The 24,403-nt window shown below is 48.0% G+C and overlaps 1 protein-coding gene across 2 annotated transcripts in view; it reads left to right on the top strand.

The window, feature by feature from the left end:
- The window catches only part of LOC133130373 (protein WWC2-like), a 58,788-nt gene that overhangs the window by 8,153 nt on the left and 26,232 nt on the right, over nt 1–24,403 (top strand). For both annotated transcript variants that reach the window (XM_061244927.1, XM_061244926.1), the window contains exons 2-5: nt 8,545–8,654; nt 19,456–19,659; nt 20,755–20,831; nt 21,039–21,118. In XM_061244927.1, the coding sequence (XP_061100911.1) occupies nt 8,545–8,654; nt 19,456–19,659; nt 20,755–20,831; nt 21,039–21,118 (471 nt within the window). The remainder of the gene's footprint in view (nt 1–8,544; nt 8,655–19,455; nt 19,660–20,754; nt 20,832–21,038; nt 21,119–24,403) is intronic.

The following is a 24,403-nucleotide window of genomic DNA, read 5'->3' as shown; positions in this document are numbered from 1 at the left end:
GTCTGTGCATTCCAGCGCGAGGCTGTCCGAAGGCCCAGAGAGGGAGAATTTATAGGACTCCTCCGAGTGACCCAGGGCCTGCGCCAAAAAAGTTTATTTAAAAAAAAAAAAAAAGGTAGATAAAATTCCTACCCTTCTCCTCACGTACTCTCCCCCTCCGTTCTGGTTTAATGGGGCTTGAGCAATTTTAATGAGGGAGGATTTGTAAGGTTCTGCATGGCTACAAAAGATTTTGTTTCCCTCTTCTTTTTTTTTTAGTTGTGTTTAAAAAAAAAAAAAAAAAAACTGATGCAAATCATTGCTTTTGAAAGCCGCTGGCATCTCGGCCAATGGGCTTGAATGAGAAGGACCCGAGACAAAAACAAGGCCGCGCAGTCGCCATAGAGACGGCGAAAACACGGGCCGGCCGGCGCGAACGTGCCGAGCGCATGATGCTGCGGCACCCACCCCCCCCCCCCCCCACGCCCCCCCCACGCCCCCGCCGGTTTCAATGGGGATTTCTCTCAATGCGCGTAGAAGCATTGAAAAACATTGCAGACTATGGTGGCAGACTGGAAACATGACCCTGCGTTAAACATTAAACCCATCACCTGGTGCTGTTGATGGGTTTGGTTGATGTTGGGTGTCTCTTCCCTGTGAGCTAGGGGGTTCCCCCAAATTTCAGTACCCAGTCAGGTTAGAAAGGTAGCCAGCTAGAGGGGTTGCGGTAGGGAGACAAGTTGTTACATTGACATCGTTTCTTAAAGGAAAACGCCAACATTTTGGGAAATTGGGAAACATCTCGTCTAAGTCTGGGTAAGTCAGAAAAAAAGTATATATCCCAAAATGTTGGTGTTTTCTTGTAAATATCTGTCTAAAGCTGAGGTGTGTAGTTTTTTTTGCTGACAGCTGGCATTTATGGAAGGCCTTGTTGTGAGCCCTCCTGCCCTCCAGAGGGGAATTTCCTGTTGGCCAAATCTGACCCTGGGTGTGGATGTGATGCTGCTGTGCTCAGGCTGTGCATCAATAAGCCAAGTGTCTGTGTCTGATTGTGATGGTGTACACAGATTCACACACTCAATCACATCCTGTGTGTGGATGTGACGGGGTGTGCTTATTGTGAATGCTGAACTGTGCCCTGTGTCCGCGGTGTGGGTGTGAATGCGAATGCTAAACCTCTGTACTGTGTTTATGGATGTGGACGCTAAACCTCTGTACTGTGTTTATGGATGTGAACGCTAAACCTCTGTACTGTGTTTGTGGATGTGAACGCTAAACTCTGTGCTGTGTTTATGGATGTGAATGCTGAACTCTGTACTGTGTTTGTGGATGTGAACGCTAAACTCTGTACTGTGTATGTGGATGTGAACACTAAGCTCTGTACTGTGTTTATGGATGTGAACGCTAAACTCTGTACTGTGTTTATGGATGTGAATGCTAAACTGTGCTGTGCTTGTGGATGTGAATGCTAAACTCTGTACTGTGTTTGTGGATGTGAACGCTAAACTCTGTACTGTGTTTGTGGATGTGAACGCTAAACTCTGTACTGTGTTTGTGGATGTGAACGCTAAACTCTGTACTGTGTTTGTGGGTGTGGATGTGAATTCTAAACTGCCCTGTGTTTGTGGCTGTGGATGTGAATTCTAAACTGCCCTGTGTTTGCAGGTCTGGATGTGAATGCTAAACTGCCCTGTGTTTGCAGGTGTGGATGTGAATGCTAAACCGCCCTGTGTTTGCAGGTGTGGATGTGAATGCTAAACTTTGCCCTGTGTTTGCAGGTGTGGATGTGAATGCTAAACTTTGCCCTGTGTTTGCAGGTGTGGATGTGAATGCTAAACTCTGCCCTGTGTTTGTGTTTGTGAATGCTAAACGCTAAACTCTGTACTGTGTTTGTGGGTGTGCATGTGAATGCTAAACTCGGCCCTGTGTTTGCGGGTATGGATGTGAACGCTAAACTGTGCCCTGTGTTTGCGGCTATGGATGTGACCTCTAAACTCAGCCCCGGGTTCGTGGGTGTAGCTGTTTAGCCTTAGCCGCGCCCTGCGTTTGGGATCTGACGGTGCGTTATAGATTCAGGGCCTGAGTATCTCTGAGCCTGTGTGAAGCGGGGCGGGGGGGGGGGGAAACACAGGAGTCCTCACACATGGAGAAGGCTCTGATGAGCGGAGAACACAGCTGATCACAAGACAGGGAGGAGACAGGCCCGGCTCTGTTACTCACGCATTCTCTTACGTACGACCGCATACTTTCAAGATGAATTGCACGTTTTGAAAGATTATGGGGAGACAAATATCTGCTGACGGGTGCATCGGTCTAGGCCTCAGCCGTTTGTTTTGTCTGTTGGAAAACTTTTTGTTAACCGTCTGTTCACTCCGTTCCACGCAATCATCTTTCAGAGTAATAAGAAACATTTTTTTAAATGTCGCATTTGTGTTGCACTTTTCAAACATGTGTGTCACAGCCAGGCAGTGCTGAGCGTACCACAGCCTGGCTGTGCTGAGAGTGCCACAGCCAGGCTGTGCTGAACGTGCCACAGCCAGGCTGTGCTGAGAGTGCCACAGGTAGGCTGTGCTGAACATGCCACAGGTAGGCTGTGCTGAGAGTGCCACAGGTAGGCTGTGCTGAACATGCCACAGGTAGGCTGTGCTGAGTGTGCCACAGGTAGGCTGTGCTGAACATGCCACAGGTAGGCTGTGCTGAGAGTGCCACAGCCAGGCAGTGCCTCCGGACCCCCGCACAATCTGTAGAGCAGCCCCCTCAGCGGCAGACGGCCGGGCATCGCGGTGAAGAACGCCCTTATCTCCGCCCCGCACACTCCCCATCACAGTGGCTGTATCCCTGACGACGGGAGTCCGCACGGTTACCGGGGGTGTCATCACAGGCCTGGGACCGATAGCTTATCCGGAAATCCCAACCCGTCGCTCCACACACGCTGCTGATAAAGACGCTTTGTGCTTTTTTTTGACGGGCCTTGTTTATATACGGCGATGACCCCGGCGATCCGCATTGTGTCAGCTCAGAGACGTGTACCTGGGTACATATGGGACTGAGAGATACTGGGGAATTGTGTGTGTGTGTGTGTGTGTGTGTGTGTGTGTGTGTGTGTGTGTGTGTGTGTGTGTGTGTGTGTGTGTGTGTGTGTGTGTGTGTGTGTGTGTGTGTGTGTGTGTGTGTGTGTGTGTGTGTGTGTGTGTGTGTGTGTGTGTGTGAGAGAGAAACCCTCAACACAAGAGTTATGGAGGGGGTGAGGGTTGGGTGATAAGAGCCAGGCTGTCTATACCTTCACATTTATAACAGGGTTTCCCCTGGTATGACCTAACAGCATAGCCAATTCACCAGCACCTCCATGAACACCAGAGAAAAATCAGTAAAACCTCACTCTCCAATCTCCACAGTGGCACTATTTAAGAAAATTGGCATTGTGTAGAGGTGTTTTCACAAGGACAGAGTAGACTACACTATGCGATGTATGTATGGAGAAAGACATGCGTGTCAGGTTAGGTATGCTCCTGCTGTTGTCCTTGACCAAGGCACCAGCCTCAGGACTGGAGTTGGTCCCTGGGCACTGCACTGTGGCTGCCCACTGCTCCTAAGCATGTAGGATGGGTCAAATGCAGAGGTCAAGTTACCCCACAGGGTGCAGTAAAGTATACCTTACCAAGGCTCACCACCTCACACTGCTGCTGCTTGCCCTCAGAAGCACTTCCTCCTCCACAAGCTGTTTTCCTGGGGGGGGCCCGGTATACGACTGTGGGAAACCCGGTATGTGACTGTGGGAGGTGAGGGCGGGGGCTTCTTTGTTGACGGGGGAAACGTATGCTTACATATATACGTGTGACCTCATGGATGTGAATGTAAGTGTACATGTGTGTATGGTGGACCAATGCCTCCATAATTGCGTGTCAGTTGGTAAGTTTGTGTGTGTGTGTGTGTGTGTGTGTGTGTGTGTGTGTGTGTGTGTGTGTGTGTGTGTGTGTGTGTGTGTGTGTGTGTGTGTGTGTGTGTGACTCTCTCAGGTTGGCCCTGTTGAAGTGAGCAGAGACCGTTCTCCCTGTTCATTCAGTAGTGTGTTTACAGCACTCTGGCCACCTGGGCTGTAGTCTCTGTTTGCCAGAGTTCGGAGTAGATCTTTTACATACGCCGTTCCAAAGGCCCTCTCCATGCTTACGTCCCCAGTCTTTTATACATCACTGATTTAGCCCGAGCATCTGTCTCTCTCTCTCATTCTCTCTTCCCCCTCTTTCTTTCACTCTCTCTTCCCCCTCTCTCTTTCTCTCTCTCGCTCACACTCTCTTCCCCCTCTCTCTCCCTCCCTCCCTCTCTCTCTCCCCCCTGACTGGCTGTGATCGAGCCAGATTCCCCCCAGCAAGTGCAAAGGGCGTCTTATCGCCACGGCGAGGGCGCCAGCACCTGTTCTGTGATTGGGCATTCCAGGCATTCCCCCTGTCTAATTTTTAACATTTACTGTAGGCACCTCTGACTGAGTGCACATTCCACACTGACAGCAGGGAGAGGGAGAGAGAGAAAGAGAGAGAGAGAGTGTGTGTGTGTGTGTGTGTGTGAGTGAATGCATTAGACTGTGTGTGTGTGTGTGTGTGTGTGTGTGTGTGAATGCATTAGACTGTGTGTGTGTGTGTGTGTGTGTGTGTGTGTGTGTGTGTGTGTGTGTGTGTGTGTGTGTGTGTGTGTGTGTGAGTGTGTGTGCGTGTGCCAATTTGAGTTAATGCATGAATTCCACTCGAGCTGAAATCTGTCAGAATTGCGTAGATGTACACTGTCCTCTCTCCTCTGCAAAAGTGGAGCCAGTTTAATATTTTAAATCCTCTAATCGGTTTGAAAGGTTCCAGGTGTTCTCTTTATTAGAAGCATCCTGCAGTACATCTCCTTCTTATCGCGATTGAATATTTTCACGATTTTATATTTTCACTATTTAATATTTTTACAGGGAAATATCCTGTGAAGATAAAGAACGGAATAGAAAAAGCTCTTTGTGGAGAATTAGGAGCTGAACTGTTTCCCGTTGACCGCAGTAACTGCAGGCTGCTGTCAGGACTCTCACAGTGTGCTAATTGCCTGCTAAGTCATGTGGGGGCATTGGTGAGAACTGCATTCCTCTCTTGTCTTCTGTGTCTGTGTCTGGAGGATGTGGCCCCGGGGCCAGTTTAGCCCAGGACAGAGGTGGAGGCTGTCTGGTCTCTGGTCAGGCCTCTTCCAGACTGCGGCTAGCCTGCAGTCTGTACCCGACACTAGCCGCTTTTCAGCCCCTTTAGCGCTGATCCCGGATCAGGGAAACCAAACCCCAGCGATTAGGGGCGAAAACACTGAGTCTGATTCAGGATCAGTGCCTGGAGTGGGCAGAACACTGCATAGCGAGGTTAGGCCTTCTGTAAACATCCTGTAAACTCACATATACATCCTTGCAGTGTTCAGCATTGCATTGTGGGGGAATGTTTTCTGTGAAACGCAAGCTTGGGTTGGGTTTCCATAGTTCACCCCCCCCCCCCGCCCCCCTTCATTCCATCTACTCCCAGATGTGTGGTGTGAACTGGAGGAAGACTGCTTTAGTGAGCGGTGGCCCGTTTAATTCGTAGAAACCAACTCAGGCTGCTAGCCTGTTGTTTTGCGTCGCCGACTCAACTCGCCGGTGTACTGAGCCTTGTTTGTTCCGTCGCCTTGCGTTCAGGTTGTTTCGTTAATAACGCAGGTTCCCCAACGAGTGGCCCTTACCGAAGAACACCTGCGGATGCTAATGACGGCTCTTCCTGTCATAAAGGGGCACGGCGGAGGTCAATAAGCTCAGTATATCCTGAATAGAGCATGCAGCCAAGAAGGCTGCTTTATGTGTGATGGAGTTTTACCTTTTACACGTGAGCCGCGACAGGGCGTTGCTACCCTCCCTCTCTGGGCAGTGCCAGTGCCAGCCACGCAACGCCCTGCAGCCAAAGTTCAGACGTACACACGGTCATTTCTCACCTTTTTCTAGCATTTGAATGTGGTCTCACGGTCATGCCAGCAGCGAATTGGATTGAGGTTAAGTGGGGTCCGGGGGGCGTTTGGTGCGTCTCTCCGAATGAGGCCGTGTGCCACAATACTGGCAACGGAAGAAGTGCCGTTTTAAACGGGGTGTTCACGTCCTGTTTTCGGTCAGTCAGACAGGAGAAAGGGGGTTTTGGCCTGCTCGTTATGTTGCGCTGGTAATAAAGCAGGGTGGGGGTTTGTGATGGATCTGCGGGTGGGCGGGCTTGGCCGTGCCGTAGAGGGGTGTGGAGAGAGGCCTGGGCCTTTCGGAGCCCAGCCCCGGGACACAGCGAGCCCTGCTGACCGCACGGTCTGGGACAGTCAGGGATTGTTTGTCGGTGTGGTCACTCACCCAACAGAACCAGCTCTTCACCGCCCCTGTGTCCGCTCCTCAAACCCTCCTTCCCCCTCTTACTCTCACAATAACAAACCGCCTGGCCTGGTACCACAGGACGCCAGCTTTAGACTTTGGCCACACTTAGTAAAGACGCAGGAATGCGGCCTTTTTATTGTCCTGGTCCAAGCTGACGATACAAGACCTCTTTCTCTCTCTCTCTCTTTCCCTCCTTCTCTCTCTTTCTCCCTCATTCCCCACTGTAGGGTCCTTTCTGAGTGAACTAAACTCAGACTACACTCCACTTGGGCTAATTCCTTGTTTGTGAAGGACAGGATGTTCTTACTTGGTCCAGAGGGGGTATGGTACAGGAGTGTAGAGTCAGTTTGATGGTGCAGTTAGTGTGATTAGTTAAATCTCCTGTCTCGTGCCCGCACTGGCCCACTAATGTCCCTGTTTCTCTAAGGCAGGGGTGTCCAATCTTATCCAGAGAGGGCCGGTGTGTGTACAGGTTGTTGTTTTAGCACAGGACTAAGACAGCTGATTCTATTCATCAAGGTATGATTAAAGACCACAATTAGTTCATTAGTATAATCAGGTGTGTTACTGCTGGGTTAAAACAAAAACCTGCACCCACACCGGCCCTTTTAGGATAAGATTGGATACCTCTGCTCTAAGGTCAGCGCTTGAGTCGCCCCAAGTTATATTTTGGTTGCTGCATAGTTTAGTCTACATAAGTAATATTGCTCATGCGGTAGCTGTAGAATTCATTTATATGCTGGTGATGCCTCCGTACACCTCTGCTCCCACTCTCAAATAAAGCATTGAAGTCTGACAAAAGGCTTTTCCAATCTGTTCTCTGATTGTGTGCATCAATAAATAAGGATCTTATAATAGATGGTGTCTGTGTATGTCTACTCTTGTATGTGTCAGAGAGAAAGAGAGGACGTGTGTGTGTGTTTTGTTGTTTTTATAATATGGGGTGTACAAGAGTGATATCGGGGAGGTCACTCCACTACTGAGGAACCAGAACAGAGAACAGGTGTGAACGTGCAGCTCCACCACCTGGTGCTCACAATGAGGGGTCCCCGGGCGACCACAGCTGGCAGACCGGAGTGGTCTTGCTGAGTTACAGAACAATAATATAAAAAACAGAGGTAAAACAATATCCCTGCAGAGTTCTGATGTGCGTGCGTGCGTAAAAGGCTACCAGGTAGAAAGATTTCATTGGATTTTTTCATAAAAGTGTCAGTCTTATAATTATAAACATAGGTTGGCTAGTCAGCTGTTTCTAAGGACTGAGATATGACGAGTGTATAAATAAAATGTGACATTAGTCAGGATGCTTCGCACGGGAATTCATCTGGATGACTGCCTTTACAAGCAAGCGGCTTGTTTTTGCCAAAATGAAGATTTTCATTTATCATTCCTTAATTACCTTAAGCTCCGGTGATCGGTGTAGCTACTGGGGTTCGATGTCGATACCGCTACCAGAACAGGATTCCTGTCCAGCTGCCTACTTGCCCTGGGTCACTTCAGATAGCACTCTGTTGCGCTAAGCCAGACCGCTGTACAAGCCTGGAGGCTGGCCGGTGCCAGGGGAATTCAGGCTACTATCTGCCAGGGTCTCCTATTGGGCAGTGAGAGGCATGGCTGCTCCAAGGTATCAATCTGAGCAGCCTAATGTGCCTTAAACAAAAAACACGCACACAAAAAACAAAACCCTTTTTCCCCTTTCGTCCCGAAGGCGTCCTGGGGATGATTCTCATCATTTTTATCGTCTCTGGGACGTTGGGACGCCGTTAGTCTGAAGCCCTGGTGCTCTTATATGCTGGAGATTGACAGGGCTCTCTCTCAGTTTGTGTGTGTACGCGTGTGTGCTTATGTACGTCTTGAGTGCTTATAGATGCTGGTTCACACATCTCTCTGACGAAGCCCCTGTCATTTGTGAACTCTGTGAGTGTGTGTGTGTGTTTATAAATGGTTCACGCAGCTCTCTGTCTCCAGGCTGACGAAGCCCCTGTCGTTTGTGAACTCTGTGTGTGTGTGTGTGTGTGTGTGTGTTTGTGTGTTTATGAATGGCGGAAGTTCACGCAGCTCTCTGTCTCCAGGCTGACGAAGCCCCTGTCATTTGTGAACTCTGCGTGCGTGCGTGCGTCTGCGTATGTGTGTGTTTATAAATGGCGGAAGTTCACGCAGCTCTCTGTCTCCAGGCTGACGAAGCCCCTGTCGTTTGCGGACTGTGTGGGAGATGAGCTGCCCTGGGGCTGGGAGGCCTCTTACGACCCGCAGATCGGCATCTTCTACATCGACCACATCAACAGTGAGTCCTCTCCTCCTCCACCTCCTCCGCCCTGGCCCCCCGCTGCGCCTCGCTGTTTCTCACATGTTCTCTGTTTCCACATCCGGGGCGGAGACAGTCCCTCCATTTTATTATTCATTTTACTTCAGTTTCAGTGTTCACCCACTCTTATTCAGTCACTCGCTCATTCAGTCCCTCCTGTATTCACTCACACACTCCTACTTGCTTGTTTACCTGCTCACTCAAACGCTTAGTGACTCGCTTTCACTCTCACACACTCTCACTCTCACACACTCTCACACACATACTTTCACACTCCCTCACTCTCATACTCTCAGACACACTCACGCACTCTCACTCACTTTCACTCTCACACACTCACTCTCACACACACACTTTCACACTCCCTCACTCTCATACTCTCTCACGCACTCACACACTTTCACTCACTCTCACACACTTTCGCTCTCACACACTCTCACTCTCACACACTCTCGCTCTCGCTGGTTCTAGCACATTCCGCTTGCTGAGCTGGCGGTTCCCTCAGCAGTAAATCGCAGCTGCGACGTTGTGCCACCTGAGGGTGAAAAGGCCAGTGAAGTGGTCACACCCATATAACGGTCCAGTTATTGCCTAGGACACCCCCCCCCCCCAACAGCTGCACAGCGGAACTAATAGAAAGATTCCTGAAGCAGCAGTATTGATTTTACTGAGCCGAATTCTGTCTGAGAGACAGCTGAAAATGATTTGTGCATTCTTTTATGCTTTCTAAAGTTTTAATTTTCCTCTAGTTATGGATGATGCTTTGATAAATCAGAAGAGAGAGAGATGGGAAAAGGAATGCATTAATAAATAACAGAGTTCTAAAATATGAGAGATAAATGATGGATGCTGTAATTCTGGGGCACATCAGATGTGTCGTTTGGCCGTGTAACACGCTGTGTGCTGTTGGACTGTGTTCAGCTCAATAGGACTGTGCTGTTTGACTGTGTTCAGCTCAATAGGAGTGTGCTGTTGGACTGTGTTCAGCTCGATAGAAGTGTGCTCAATAGGAGTGTGCTGTTGGACTGTGTTCAGCTCAATAGGAGTGTGCTGTTGGACTGTGTTCAGCTCAATAGGAGTGTGCTGTTGGACTGTGTTCAGCTCAATAGGAGTGTGCTGTCGGACTGTGTTCAGCTCGATAGGAGTGTGTGCTGTTGGACTGTGTTCAGCTGAATAGGAGTGTGCTGTTGGACTGTGTTCAGCTCGATAGAAGTGTGCTGTTGGACTGTGTTCAGCTAAATAGGAGTGTGCTGTTGGACTGTGTTCAGCTCAATAGGAGTGTGCTGTTGGACTGTGTTCAGCTCAATAGGAGTGTGCTGTTGGACTGTGTTCAGCTCAATAGGAGTGTGCTGTTGGACTGTGTTCAGCTCAATAGGACTGTGCTGTTGGACTGTGTTCAGCTCAATAGGAGTGTGCTGTTGGACTGTGTTCAGCTCGATAGAAGTGTGCTCAATAGGAGTGTGCTGTTGGACTGTGTTCAGCTCAATAGGAGTGTGCTGTTGGACTGTGTTCAGCTCAATAGGAGTGGGCTGTTGGACAGTGTTCAGCTCAATAGGAGTGTGCTGTCGGACTGTGTTCAGCTCAATAGGAGTGTGCTGTTGGAGTTTTTGGATGATGCGGTGAATGCCATGCTGATGCAGTCATGCAGAGGTCACAGAAAGGTGAGCCTACCTGAAGGAGGCTGGAATGCATCTTCAGCCATCTTGCCAGGAAGACAGTTTTCAGAGCACTGCTGTTATAGCTAGCGGTCTGAGAATAGAGACAAAGAATTCTGATGTGAAGCCTACAGGGGCTTGCGTTTTAAAGCAAGGCATAAATCTCCGGGTTGTCTGGGGTGTATTAACGCTGAGCAGCATCCTTACAGCGTGTTTCCGTTATGGGGCACATTACGTGCTTGCAAGTCTGAATTATATTTGCATCTGCATCTGTTTATAGGTATTCAGGCTTGATTATGCATGGATTCTCCCATGTAGCTCTTGTGCACATACAGGTTGTCAAATTAGTCTTGCACTGTGACTAAACATATTACAGTCTTAATTCATTCCTCACTGCTCAAAAAGCCCCTGGATTTCTTAACTGTTTTTTTTCCCTCATGGAATTGCATAGATTTTTTTCGAATACATTTTATTTTACCCCGTGTGCAGATTTTGTTTGTTTACCTTTTAATTTGTTTTTGTCACGTCACACTGCGACATAGCCCCGACAGTATCCCTTCGTTCGCCGCTGTTACGCTGAGATAAGATCCAAACATTATATAATCAGAGCAGAGGTTCCATCCTATTATTACAGAGGCTGCATCATCTGACACCCACACGTTGCGGATGGTGCAGCCAAAAGCTGTAGGCCTACACTAATCGTGGTGTTTTTCGCCCCGGAAAACGTAATCCTGAACACGGTTTCTCTCCTCACTCTTCGTTTGGATATTAGCTGCATTGTTACTGATTGGTGTCCCAGCTTTGCCTATTTATTCAGGATGCAGAACGGAGTGAGAGCGATAGCAAAAGCAATACCATTTTAACTGCTTTTAATTAGCCTACTTGCCTACTTCATCCACATGCAAGTAATGTTTTAGTATCGAAGGAGATACTTGAAGTAATGACTGAATTAATTAATGTTTTTGGGCAGCCTGTAGCCCTACTGGCTAAGATACATGACTGGGACCCAGAAGGTTGGTGGTTCAAAACCCCAGTGTAGCAACAATGCAGCTGTTGGGCCCTTGAGCAAGGTCTTTAAGGTCACTGCTCCAGGGGGGATTGTCCCCTGCTTAGTCTAATCCACTGTAAATGCTTGCATTTATATAGCGCTTTTATCCAAAGCGCTGTACAATTGATGCTTCTCATTCACCCATTCACACACACACTCAGACCAACAGCTATTGGCTGCCATGCCATGCAAGGCACCAACCAGCTCGTCATGAGCAACTGGGGGTTAGGTATCTTGCTCAGGGACACTTCGACACACCCAGGGATCGAACCGACAACCCTCCAACTGCTGGACGACTGCTCTTACATCCTGAGCTAATGTCGAACTGTAAGTCACTTTGGATAAAAGTGTCAGCCAAATAACTGTAATGTTATTAATGTTAAAACCATGTGTTTACTTTGGTTAGAGTGCTACGTGTATTGTTTACAGTACGTCATGTATTGTATTACAATGCTCCTGTTGGTTGTTCATAAGGGTCCATTGTCTGTGGTCGTAGCAGCTGTCACATTGCGTGGTTTTGGCCTGAAATATCTGACACTGCCAGTCTTCTGTTGGAGGCTAAGATTCACTAAATCGGCCGTCTGTGGGTATGTCACTCTTAGAGATTCGAGACAGCAGATTTTGGCTCACGGCAAAAGTATCCACTTACGATTTGCAAGTTTTGGCTGCGTTTGCAGAATCGTGGCAAAATAATTTACTATCATGACTATAATTTGTCCTGAAATCATTGATTGTTTTGCAATACTTTTCTTGTTGTTATCATTCGATACGCAGATTTTGTTTCTCTAAATTCTTTCTCTGGATGTGTTTAAAATGGGGACAGTAACTGTGCACTGTCCGTTTACTTTGTAGTAATCTCTTTATTGCAGATGCCTCTTTGTTATGGTGCAAAGCCCCCCCAGTCTCTTTGTGTGTGATGATAAAATGACTTAATACCAAGTGCATAAAGGGAGCTGCAGCACTTTCAAAGTCAAAAAGGAACTGGCACGGATGATTGGTCCTCATTGAAATCAACACGCTCTTTAATCATGCAGAATAAAAAACTGGTTCAGGATAATTAGCTGTTATTTTCATTTGGCACTTTTTTGGCAGTTCTCCCCCCATCTCAATCTCACGGCGTCTAATCTGGTGTGAAGTTTTAATTGTGGAACGCTCCCGATTTGAACAGATATTTGCAGGTGTTCATCACAGCCACTGTATAAGAATGAAATCCTGGAGGAGCCCATACGCGAATGCAGTGGAATTGTGATGGATGAGTGGAGCCGGAATGGCTGAACGGCTCAAGCACGCCGGCTCTGGCCTTAAAGAAGAATGCTCCTTTTAGGCACTGCAGAGGCAGAGGTGCTCCTGTGTGTCCTGCTGGGGACAGGAAGGTCAGGAGCAGCAGTCGGATGTCGGCCAGTACCCTGTAGATGAGGGAGAGGGAGAGGGAGAGGGAGAGGGAGAGGGAGAGGGAGAGGGATAGAGAGAGAGAGAAAAAGAGAGAGAGAGGTTCACTGTGGAAAACCGTGCTGCCTGTCACTGAACTTACAGCGCAGGGCCTTTCCTTTATCACACACAAATATTCCAAGCATCCCCTCTTCCCCCTGTTGGGGCCTACATTTTTTGAAAGCCACATTTATTCAGTCTTCCCGAGCGTGAGCGTAACACATCCTCTGCAGTGAAATCAATTCCCCGTCCGTTTTTCAGGTGTTACATCATTTATGCCACGTGACTGAAAATATGAGAAATGCAGTAATAATTCTGAACTGTTTGTGTGTGTGGTGAGTTGTGTGTTATAGAGGAGGTCTGTATATCTCTTTCCAGATTCATCTATTTTTGATGTTTATTTGTGTCAGTCAATTCTTAAAACCAAACGCTTCAAACTTGAATGCTTTTGCTTGGCAATTACTGATTCACCACTCGGAACGAAATGGCTGACAAATGTAGTTCAACTTTAACTGGATGTTACAAAATATCTTTATGATCATTTTATCTTTTTCTCCCCATTGGGGGCTTCATTTTTCTATTGCAGAGCTGAATTGCATTGAGATGAATGTGTAAGTCACTTCAGTGTTCTCCCACAGTGGAAATGGTATATTTAAGTTTATTTAGTGTCGTTTCCCCATGAAGAATTAATCTCTTTTGTTTTAACAGCCCCTGAGAGTAGAAAATGATATGCTTTAAGATTACAGGCTAAGTTTTGTTATTGTTGGCAATAGATTTTGAGGCAAATGCATGCAGTTTCCCCATTCTCACACAGCACACACTCAGATGCATGCACATTTACACACAGGCGCTTGCACGCACACACACACACACACACACACACACAATATGCATAGTGTACATACTCCCAACGCACTCATGTGCAGCAGAAGCATTTACGTGCATCCACAAACACAAACACACACGCACGCGCTGTGTTACATTGTGCATTGCGCTCTGTGGCCAGTGTGCGGTTGTGCTCTGTGGCCAGTGTGCGGTTGCGCTCTGTGGCCAGTGTGCGGTTGCGCTCTGTGGCCAGTGTGCGGTTGCGCTCTGTGGCCAGTGTGCGGTTACTCTCTGTAGTCTGTGTGCGGTTACTCTCTGTAGTCTGTGTGCGGTTACTCTCTGTAGTCTGTGTGTGGTTGTGCTCTGTGGCCAGTGTGCGGTTACTCTCTGTAGTCTGTGTGCGGTTACTCTCTGTAGTCTGTGTGCGGTTACTCTCTGTAGTCTGTGTGCGGTTACTCTCTGTAGTCTGTGTGTGGTTGTGCTCTGTGGCCAGTGTGCGGTTACTCTCTGTAGTCTGTGTGCGGTTACTCTCTGTAGTCTGTGTGCGGTTACTCTCTGTAGTCTGTGTGCGGTTGCGCTCTGTGGCCAGTGTGCGGTTACTCTCTGTAGTCTGTGTGCGGTTACTCTCTGTAGTCTGTGTGCGGTTACTCTCTGTAGTCTGTGTGTGGTTGTGCTCTGTGGCCAGTGTGCGGTTACTCTCTGTAGTCTGTGTGCGGTTACTCTCTGTAGTCTGTGTGCGGTTACTCTCTGTAGTCTGTGTGTGGTTGTGCTCTGTGGCCAGTGTGCGGTTACTCTCTGTAGTCTGTGTGCGGTTGTGCTCTGTGGCCAGTGTGCGGTTACTCTCTGTAGTCTGTGTGCGGTTACTCTCTGTAGTCTGTGTGCGGTTGTGCTCTGTGGCCAGTGTGCGGTTACTCTCTGTAGTCTGTGTGCGGTTACTCTCTGTAGTCTGTGTGCGGTTACTCTCTGTAGTCTGTGTGTGGTTGTGCTCTGTGGCCAGTGTGCGGTTACTCTCTGTAGTCTGTGTGTGGTTGTGCTCTGTGGCCAGTGTGCGGTTACTCTCTGTAGTCTGTGTGCGGTTGTGCTCTGTGGCCAGTGTGCGGTTGTGCTCTGTGGCCAGTGTGCGGTTACTCTCTGTAGTCTGTGTGCGGTTGTGCTCTGTGGCCAGTGTGCGGTTGCGCTCTGTGGCCAGTGTGCGGTTGCGCTGTGTAGCTAGTGTGCGGTTGCGGTTGCGTGTTTTACGAGGCCGCAGTGAGCGTGTTGTGAAAGCTCAGAGGAGGGGCAGTGTTCCCTGGGCTCGGCCCCACTTCCGAAGCTGTTGTTCCTTATGTAAACTCCCAGAGCCCCTGCTCTGCCTGCATTGTTTTAGTGGTGGGAGGAGAGGGCTTTGTTATGAATCTGTACAGGAATATTTCTCACACTGGAGCCTCCAGGAGACAGGAGTTCCTTATGGAAGTCATATTTTTTTTTGGATGCTTGGCATTTTTCTTCATCCTATTTAGATATTCCCCCACCCACACTGCACTGTCTGTTACAATTTGCTGGGCGTTCAGTTCCTCGCCACTCTGACAAGAGATCCGCTGGGTTCTCGTCTTGGACACGATTACCCTTTTCTTCCCACAAAACAGTTTTAAATTGGTTTTATGTTTTGAAAACACTGATTTATTTCCCAGAGACCACCGATACATTTGATGTATTGAGCGGCTGCCCCAGTGAAAATTCAGAATCCCAGCATGTTTTAATAGGATTTGACTGGAGATGTACATTTTCAGGCTGAACAATCAGAATAGGTCCGTCACGTATTTAAACCCGAGCCTGCAAACGTGACTGCAATATTAGAGAGGTCCGGAGCCATAATTACCCTAATGCGTGTCCGCTCTCTTCCGAAAAATACACTCGGCAGATACTAGAATTTCACATTTCAGGTGTTTCAGCACGGCTGACAAAACAACAGTCATTGAGAATGAAACCAAATGTCTCTGAGTCCCTGCAGTCCCTGGTCTTTGAGGGAAAAGGTCTGCTGCACGTGTTGCCTTCTCATATGGGCTTCTCTTGCCCCCCACAGTCGGCTCCAGTGATGGTTGAATAGCTGGTGTGCGTGAGGACTGCAAGAATGAGCAACTTTAAATGACCTGAAACTGTCCAGTTTGTATAAAATTTCAGTTTCGGGAAGTTGTGGAAACATGGGCGGAGTTATGTGTCAAGTTGGCAGCATGTAGCTTCAGTAATTGTTGACTGTGTCAAGGTATGTCTGTTTAGGATGAAGCGTTGGCGTGTAATGTCACGGTTTGCACTGCGTATGTGTGACTCAGCGTGACCTCAGCGCATTGCTGAAAGGGGGTTATTAGTGGAAATCAGAGATCGTCTAAAGGGCCACAAGGCTGTCGTGACATCACATCACGTGATGAACGGAAACCGAGGAGCTCCACAAATCACAGAGAACTTTGTTAACAACTGAAATGGCGATTGGCTCAGGCGTCACGGTCGCGCAGTGGCTAGCACTGTTGCCTCGCGAGAAGGAGGTTCCGGGTACTCCGGTTTCATCCCACTCCGAAAGACATGCATGTCAGGTTAGATATAGCTTCTCCAAGAGGCACAAACTGCAGTTGGTCCCTGGGCGCTCCACTGTGGCTGCCCGCTTCTACGTAACTAGCATGGGTCAAACGCAGAGGCCAAGTTACCCCACGAGATCAATAAAGTATAACTTAAACTTAACCTGTGAATACCCACAGACGTATAGACGAAAGGTAGCCTCTAGTACCCCCCATGGGACCTACAGGGTGAGACTGAGGTTTTGTCGAGAGGGTCTCAAGCTGAGTCTTGAGGAAAGGTGACGACCCGTGTTCACCGAATGTGCACTGTGATGTCAGAGAGCTTTATGCTTTTCATGCAGTGTGGCGTATTTCTAGTGTGGCTTAACCTTTTGAGCCATTGCAGGTCTTGCCGGACGTGAGTTAACGTAGCTGTCTGTGGTTAGCTGATGCTCAGTACAGTGTCTTGTTTCTGGTATGAGCTGGTGTGGTTCAAACTGTGTGTGGAGAGTGGTATCTCCCCCTGCTGTTGCTCAGGTGACTTTGTGCTTGTGGATTACATTCTTATTCTCTATTCCCAATGTGCTGCTGGGCCAACAGGACTCAGTGAGGCCTTCAGACAGTGTCTCGTGGAAACAGACTGTCGCGGTCGTGTCTTGTCGAGTCAGACTGTCGCGGTTGTGTCTTGTCGTGTCAGACTGTTGTGGTGTCTCGTCGAATCAGACTGTCGTGGTTGTGTTTTGTTGAAACTGACTCGTCGTGGTGTCTCGTCAACAGATTGTTGCGGTGGTGTCTCATTGAAACAGACAGTCGTGTTCATGTCTGGTTGAATCAAGACTGTCACAGTACTGTCTTGTCGATTCAGACTGTCGTGGTGGTGTCTTGTCGGACCAGACTGATGCGGTTGTGTCTTGTCGAATCAGACTGTCTTCTCGGTAGGAGGCTTGCAGACTGAGGCCCTCCAGCAGTGGAGGGGGGGGAACGGTCAGATGATACGGAGCGGCCCGGGTCAGGTGACTGTCTGTCGGCCTGACTCCAGGGTCGGCCTCCGCTTTACGAGCGGTGCGTGACGGGTTTCTCCTCTGACCGTCAGAGATGTGAAAGGTCCAGAGTGCCTCTGAGTATTATTTTTATTATTGAAAAGTCCCTTCAGGGAGAGGCTCCTTGCACTGCTAGCTTTCACCATCACCCAAAATATGTCAAAACCGTATCAAAACTGCGCGGTCAATTTGGTATAATCCGGTTTAAATCGGTATAAATGTACCAAGCAGAGCATATTTCTTTCATGCACATTTGTGAGATGTCAGTGTCAAGCTGATTGTTTGTCCAATTGAGATAGCATTCAGACGTGATTTATAAGCGCTACCAACATGTTCCTCCTCCACGTTTCTTTTCCCAAAGCGTTGAGAATTGCGGAGGATTAGCGCTGGTGCTAAACGCGGTGATGGAATGCAGCCTGCTGCATGCAGCGTGTCCCACGCTGCTAATGCGACGGAGAGAACAGGAGCGTCGGGGCGGTGAGCTGGGAAGGTGTTAAACAGCCGCAGGTACACAGCGTCTCTGCCGCGGAGAATGCGGCTCTCCTTCATAGCGAGCGAGCTGCACATTGCTGGCATGCCTGGTGTGGCGCGGAGGGGATGGGCCGCCTCTTGTTTTTGTAAGGAGTGCTGCCGCCCTGAGCAAGCTAGTAACCCTTTCCCCTCCCGCGCGGGAGCGGGGCGTCGTATCGGTGCGGACCGGACGAGGCGGTGTCCCTTTTTTTTTGCGGAAGATTGAAATCAGTTATTTTCTTTGTAGTTGCGCAGTTCTCGCTCTCTCGCTCTCTCTCATTCGCTCCTTTTAAAAGGCCTTTGGCCCAGTGTTCTTTTACTATACAGTTTTATGATAGCTTGGACTAATAGACCAGCTTCAACCCCAAAGGGTCAGCTGGTTGCTGTTAGCAATAGCGGCAGTGAAATATGAAACAAGGTGTTTAGCAACTTGTTCTTAAGTACTTCAGTGTCAGTGATGCCGTTGTTATTTAGCCTGGGTTTATTGATGTATGGATTGTATGAAGTGTGTTTTGTTCATGGCAGTCAATATTTCAGTTTGTTTTGTACATGGCAGTCAATATTTCAGTTTGTTTTGTACATGGCAGTCAATATTTCAGTTTGTTTTGTACATGGCAGTCAATATTTCGGTTTGTTTTGTACATGGTAGTCACTATTTCATTTTGTTTGTCTCAACCTGTTTTTACAGTCTCAAACTGAATTCAAACTGAAAAATTCTGAACCATAATAACTTTAATAATAACTTGATTTGTAATGGATGCTTTACAAAGTGCTTCTCTTAAAACAAATGAAGCAGTCTGACTAACATCATCATAAAAGTAAAAGAATGATAAAGAAGATTAAAAAAATATATGGAACGTAAAATGTGAAAGATAAGAGAATACGGAATAAAAATAAGTTGATAAAAGACGATAAAATCTAAATAATGGAAGAACTATATATTACAATTATATTCATATTCCCTTTCATTTATTTCAATGAATTTTAATAGCTTCAAATTCCCTTTCATTTATTTCAATGAATTTCAGACCCTTTTTGCTCAGCCAAGTGAGTCATGGGGACGACTATGTGGAATGACTGCTTCAGTCATTTCCATGTCCTCTGTTGTAGCAGGAGCGGTCCACCGTGGCAGGTGCATTGTGCCAGCCAAAATGGTGACCACTGAACACTGGTTCATCCTAATGACCACAGTGTCGGCCTTTGCACTGTTTGTGGGATTTTGGTCCATCATAGTGACTTATTGTCGTGACCGTGTTGGGTTTCTCCAGTGTGGTGATCACATTATGTGGGTCCAGTGTAGTAACTCCATTGTGTCGATCCATTATAACCACATTGTGCCGGTCTGTTATGGTGATCGATTGTGTTGGTCCATCATAGCGACCACATTGTGTCGGTCCATTGTAGTGACCGCTTGCTGTCGATCCATCGAGTGACGACCTTGGCTCGGTCCAGTGTAGCAACCGCATTGTATCAGTTCTTTGCAGTGACAGCATTGTGTTTGTCCATCATAGCGACCGCATTGTGTCGGTCCGGTGTAGCGACCGCATAGTGTCGATCCGGTATAGTGACCACATTATGTTTGTCCATCATAGCGACCGCATAGTGTCGGTCCGGTGTAGCGACCGCGTCGTGTTGGTCCGGTGTAGCGACCGCATCTTGACGGTCCGGTGTAGTGACCGCGTCGTGTCGGTCCGGTGTAGCGACCATGTCGTGTGGATCCACACTGACCCCGGCCTGCCCCCGCAGAGACCACGCAGCTGGAGGACCCTCGGAAGGAGTGGCGAAAGGAGCAGGAGCGCATGCTGAAGGACTACCTGACGGTTGCGCAGGACGCCCTCAGCACGCAGAAGGAGCTGTACCAGGTGAAGGAGCAGAGGCTGGCACTCGCCCTGGACGAATATGTGCGCCTCAACGACGCCTACAAGGAGAAGTCCAGCTCTCGCACCAGCTGTGAGTGTGTGCGCCTGACCGCTCAACCACGTACACTGCCCGTCAGGTCTGGGGACTGTGACACACTGTGTATTGTTTTGGCAGGGAAGATGCTTCTGACTGGGAAGATACTGACTTCAGGCAGTCATTAAATTCAAAGGATTTGCAACCAAGTAATTTAAGATTATGTTAATGTCTAATTGCTTTTGCTCCCCTAAAATGGTTAAAATGGCTGTAATTTCTGCACAGATCACTCAGTATGGATGTAAATTCCCTCAAATTAAAGCTGACAGCCTGCACTTTAACCATATTCATTGTTTCATTTCAAATCCAATGTGCTAGAGCCAAAACAACAAAAATTGTGTCCCTGTCCCCTAACTTTTGATGGGCAGTGTACCAATGATCTGGAAGCAAGGCTCAAGACAATGTAGTATATGCATTTGACCCATCAAAAAGGTTTCTCATAAGCACCTACTAAAGCTGCACATGAAGTGTCTTCCACCACCTCCTGTCTGTGTAGGTGGCAGCGTCACAAGCTTGTATACACTGCATCATAAATATATTTATCTTTTTAAGAAACATTACTTCAATTTTTTGGTTGTTGGAACAAGTAGACAGTTACTGGTAGCATCTACCATTTTGACCCCTTGTCCCCATACCCTCTGGGGTCTGCCTACATGTATACGCACATACACACCTATACCAGTTTTATAAAACAAACCCCATACACAAAACAAACCCTGTCCATACCCTCCAAGGGGACATACCTTCCCACATAGATAAAGAAAGGTGCAGATGCCGAGAGATAGGAGAGGAAGATAAATAGAATATGTCATTTGTTTCCTATTTCTGTTTCAGAGTACAGGTTGTTGGAATGCATTTCTGACTTGGTGCATTTTGTAAATATTTTTTGCATCTATCATGTTATTTTCTTAATTGACTAAAAAGGCGCACTGCGGAAGAATCGGCATCTCAGCACACAGCTTGTGTTGGCTTGTGGTCCCTGAACACTCCACACACGGTCGTGTACAGTAATAAAAAAAGTTTTTCCCGCTGACTTCTCCCTGTCGCCGGGCCCTTATTTCATCTCTCCGTTTTCATCTTCATCTCCCCCAGTGTTCTCAGGGTCATCGTCCAGCACCAAGTACGACCCCGACATCTTAAAAGCCGAGATATCAACCACTAAAGTCAGGGTAAGAAATCACTTCCGTTGCTCAACGCGTACTCTTTATTAAAATGTGTTTCTTTATTTCCACTCTTTTATCGGACGGGGTGGGGAGCTTTCTTGCGTTCTGCGGTCAACGGGGTGCCCTCCCTGGGCTGTGTTTTTTTATTTTTTTTATTTTACGAGCGTGAACCTGAAAGACAACGATCTGTGCCTTTTTTTTTATTTCCCTCAGGTAAATAAACTGAAGAGAGAACTGTCACAAATGAAGCAAGAACTTCTGTACAAAGAACAGGGCTTTGAAACCTTGCAACAGTAAGTCCCCTCTGCGCTCAACGTTACCTCACCGGTACACTGCCGCGTCAGACCGCCATTAAAATGTGTCAACCGCATAGCAACACCTCAGGACAGCTGATTTAATCAATATGAAATATTAGCGCTGCGTGATTGAGGCCGGGTCTCAAGGTTGGGTCTTCTGTTTGATTAGCGGAGAGGTTAATGAGACCAGGCGTAAACAAGCCTGCCCCTCCCGCGGAGGAATGGCGGGATCGATACCGCCGTGTTCATATTGAACAGCAGATCATTAAATGTGAGGTACGAGTCACAGGTCGTACGTGCCACACACCGGCCAATGAAAACACGGCTGTTTAACCCTTTCAGTCCCATGAGTGGCACTCGAGCGCAACTACCGTAAAATCCCAAGAGTGCCATATAGCACTCTCCACCTTATACCTCCTCGACCAATCAAAATGACTGCTCTAGTGTTTTGAGCTCCTATTAAAACCTTACGAAATTCTCTCAATTTTCTCAACCAAAGCCAAAACCCCTTGGCATTTAAGCGGAGTGGCTCCGCTTAAACCCCATTGGGTTTGGGACTGAAAGGGTGGACGAGCACCTGAACAGCGCTCCCTTTCTGCCTGCTCCTGCGTGCGGTGTGGCGTTGGTGACACGCTCCGTGTCCAGCGGCCTGCCTGTGCTTTGGGTCCGGCTGGAGCGAGCCTGTCCGGTCGTATTGCGCGCTGGTTTTGTGTTGTTTCAGCGCGTGTGTGGCTCCTCTGGGATTCATTCATAATTAGAGAGGTGAAATAACTGCTCCTCGCACACAGAGGAGACTTAGCGCCCGCCGCCGATCTTTGGCCCTGCTTTTATTAGCGTTTCCCAACCTTGTTCCTCCCGCCGCACACTTCACCAGTCCACACAGCCTCCTGGCACACCATCCTCAAAAACCAGCCGCGGGCTGGTATTGATGCGATATGTCAGCAGAAATGTACTTTTGGGGTTTTAATTAAGCAAAAGGCATTTTAATGACATTTATTTCGGCTTCTGTGAATGGGATTTGTTCATTTCGGTGTTCATTTGCACTTTCACATTTGTGAAAAGGTTTTTCCCACTGCATACCTGACCTGGAGTGGGAATGGCTGTTGTTAGGCTGCACCCCGGATCAGTACCGTTGTCAGGGCTGATATGCGCTCTGCAGTAGAGCAGTAGCCAGTGAACAGGGACGGACTGTGCTTGCGGACTCATTACCCGGACTGCGGGCCAGGGGGTCGTCAATCTGGAAGCAGAGATCGCCTAATGTCATGCAAATGAGAACAATTTAATAATTAATGAATAATTAAACCTCATATTCTTATTATGTATTCACCATGTCCGCAGGGTCAAAATGACCCACCCTCGGCAGACCCTTAGTGATAAAGCCCTGTGTTGAATTTTAAACCCAAAATCACTACTATGCATGTGGAGGGAACCTGTCACTGACTAACCGTTTTCCTAGTTCAGAGTCCAGAGAGACTGTCATTCTCACCAACCCTGGTCCTGCAGAGCCACAGGGTGTGCTGGCTCTCGCTGTTATTCAGCACTTAATGGATCAATTAAAGCAGTTACTTACACAGTTAACCTCACCTGCTTTCTTGGGTCTGCATCGCTTGCTGATTTTAAGGCGAAGACATAAATCAGCGCACCCTGCAGCTCTCCAGGACCAGGGTTGCCAACCTCTGCACACTCTTTTACTACAACATATTTACTACGAGATATTATAGATTTTTCTGCTGTAACATACGGTATGTGTGGCGCTTTACTTGGTTTTGAATTCTGATTTCGTGACTGCGGGGTTAGAAATACTCTTTGTACCCTGCTGGTGTAGCGCTTTAAAAGGATATATAAAAAAGGGCAATGTTTACCTTACCTTGTAGGATCACTCTAGGAAAAGTAATCAAATTTCATGATGAAAATGTGAAATTTAGGGGTTTTTCAGCGCTGTTAAACTCTGGAAAAGGTCATTTTAGACCCCGAGGACAGCATAAAGGTTAAGCAGTGATTGAGCTCTTATTTGAGGCAGGGTTATGAAAGGCCTATTATGTTACATGATTTATTTGCTTAGGCCTTTGGCCAAGACATCAGAGCAGAGCAATGCCCTTCTCTGCTTCGTGAAGCCGGATGAAATGAGAATGTTAGCTGTTACTTTTTTTAACGTGTCGCCGTTCCACCTCTTCATACCAGCTCCTCTGAAGGCCTCTCTCACTTCATCCGTAATAGCCATTCACCAAACTCACGGTGATGCATACGTGTAGTTGTGTGATGTACGTAAAGATTTTTCTCACATACACACGGTACATACGCTAACACTGCGCACACACACCGAAAGCAGCCGTGAAGAATGCCGGCACAGAGGAGTGATATGCACAGAATGTACGCGCGCACACACACACATAACAGACGTGTACAGAATGTGCATGCAACAGGATGGACACAGGAGAGATATGCACAGAATGTACGCGCATACAAGCGAACATGCGCACGCGTACGCACACATGCATGGAACATGCATAGAATGTACGAACAGCCAGGCTGTCATGCACACAGTGTACAGACTCGCAGAGCATGAATGTACGCACACACATACAGACACACACACACACACACACACAGTCACAGACACACTCTCACACACACTCTCACACACATGCACACAAACGTGCGCGCACACACACACGCACACACACGCGCACACACACACACACACACACACACACACACACTCACAGACACACTCTCACACACACTCTCACACACATGCACACAAACGTGCGCGCACACACGCACACACACGCACACACACGCACACACACACACACACACACACACACACTCACTCACACAAACCCATATCTTGCTGCTCTCGTAGCACATTAAATTGCCTGTATTTGTTTGACTTGTGCATGTGTCTAATAACCCGCCGTTTCTCACCACAGGGTCTTAGTGTCTGTCAGTGGCTGGGAAGTGGGTGGTTAAGTATCTGCTGGGTATCCACGCTGCAGTCTGAACTCGAAGACTAATTCCAATTTTTCACACAATTGGGGACGCTTATTGCCCCAGTTTCGCGTCGCGGTTAACCCTTGCAGTACCTCAGAGCTGCCACAACGTAGATAAGAAGGCTCTATCGCATTAGACAGAGTATTTATCTGCCTGCGTGCGCCAGTTCTGCCCCAGCCCTGGCGTGGAATAGACTCAGGGCAGGAAGGTCTAACTGCACGAGTTATCGGTCAATGCGTGGTCATGTCTGGATTCTGTATCGGCCAACCAGTTACATTTCATTATGGT

Source organism: Conger conger, chromosome 6, assembly GCF_963514075.1.
Source record: "Conger conger chromosome 6, fConCon1.1, whole genome shotgun sequence".
In the NCBI taxonomy this organism is placed as follows: domain Eukaryota; kingdom Metazoa; phylum Chordata; class Actinopteri; order Anguilliformes; family Congridae; genus Conger; species Conger conger.
This window is presented reverse-complemented; position numbering and strand designations above follow the sequence as displayed.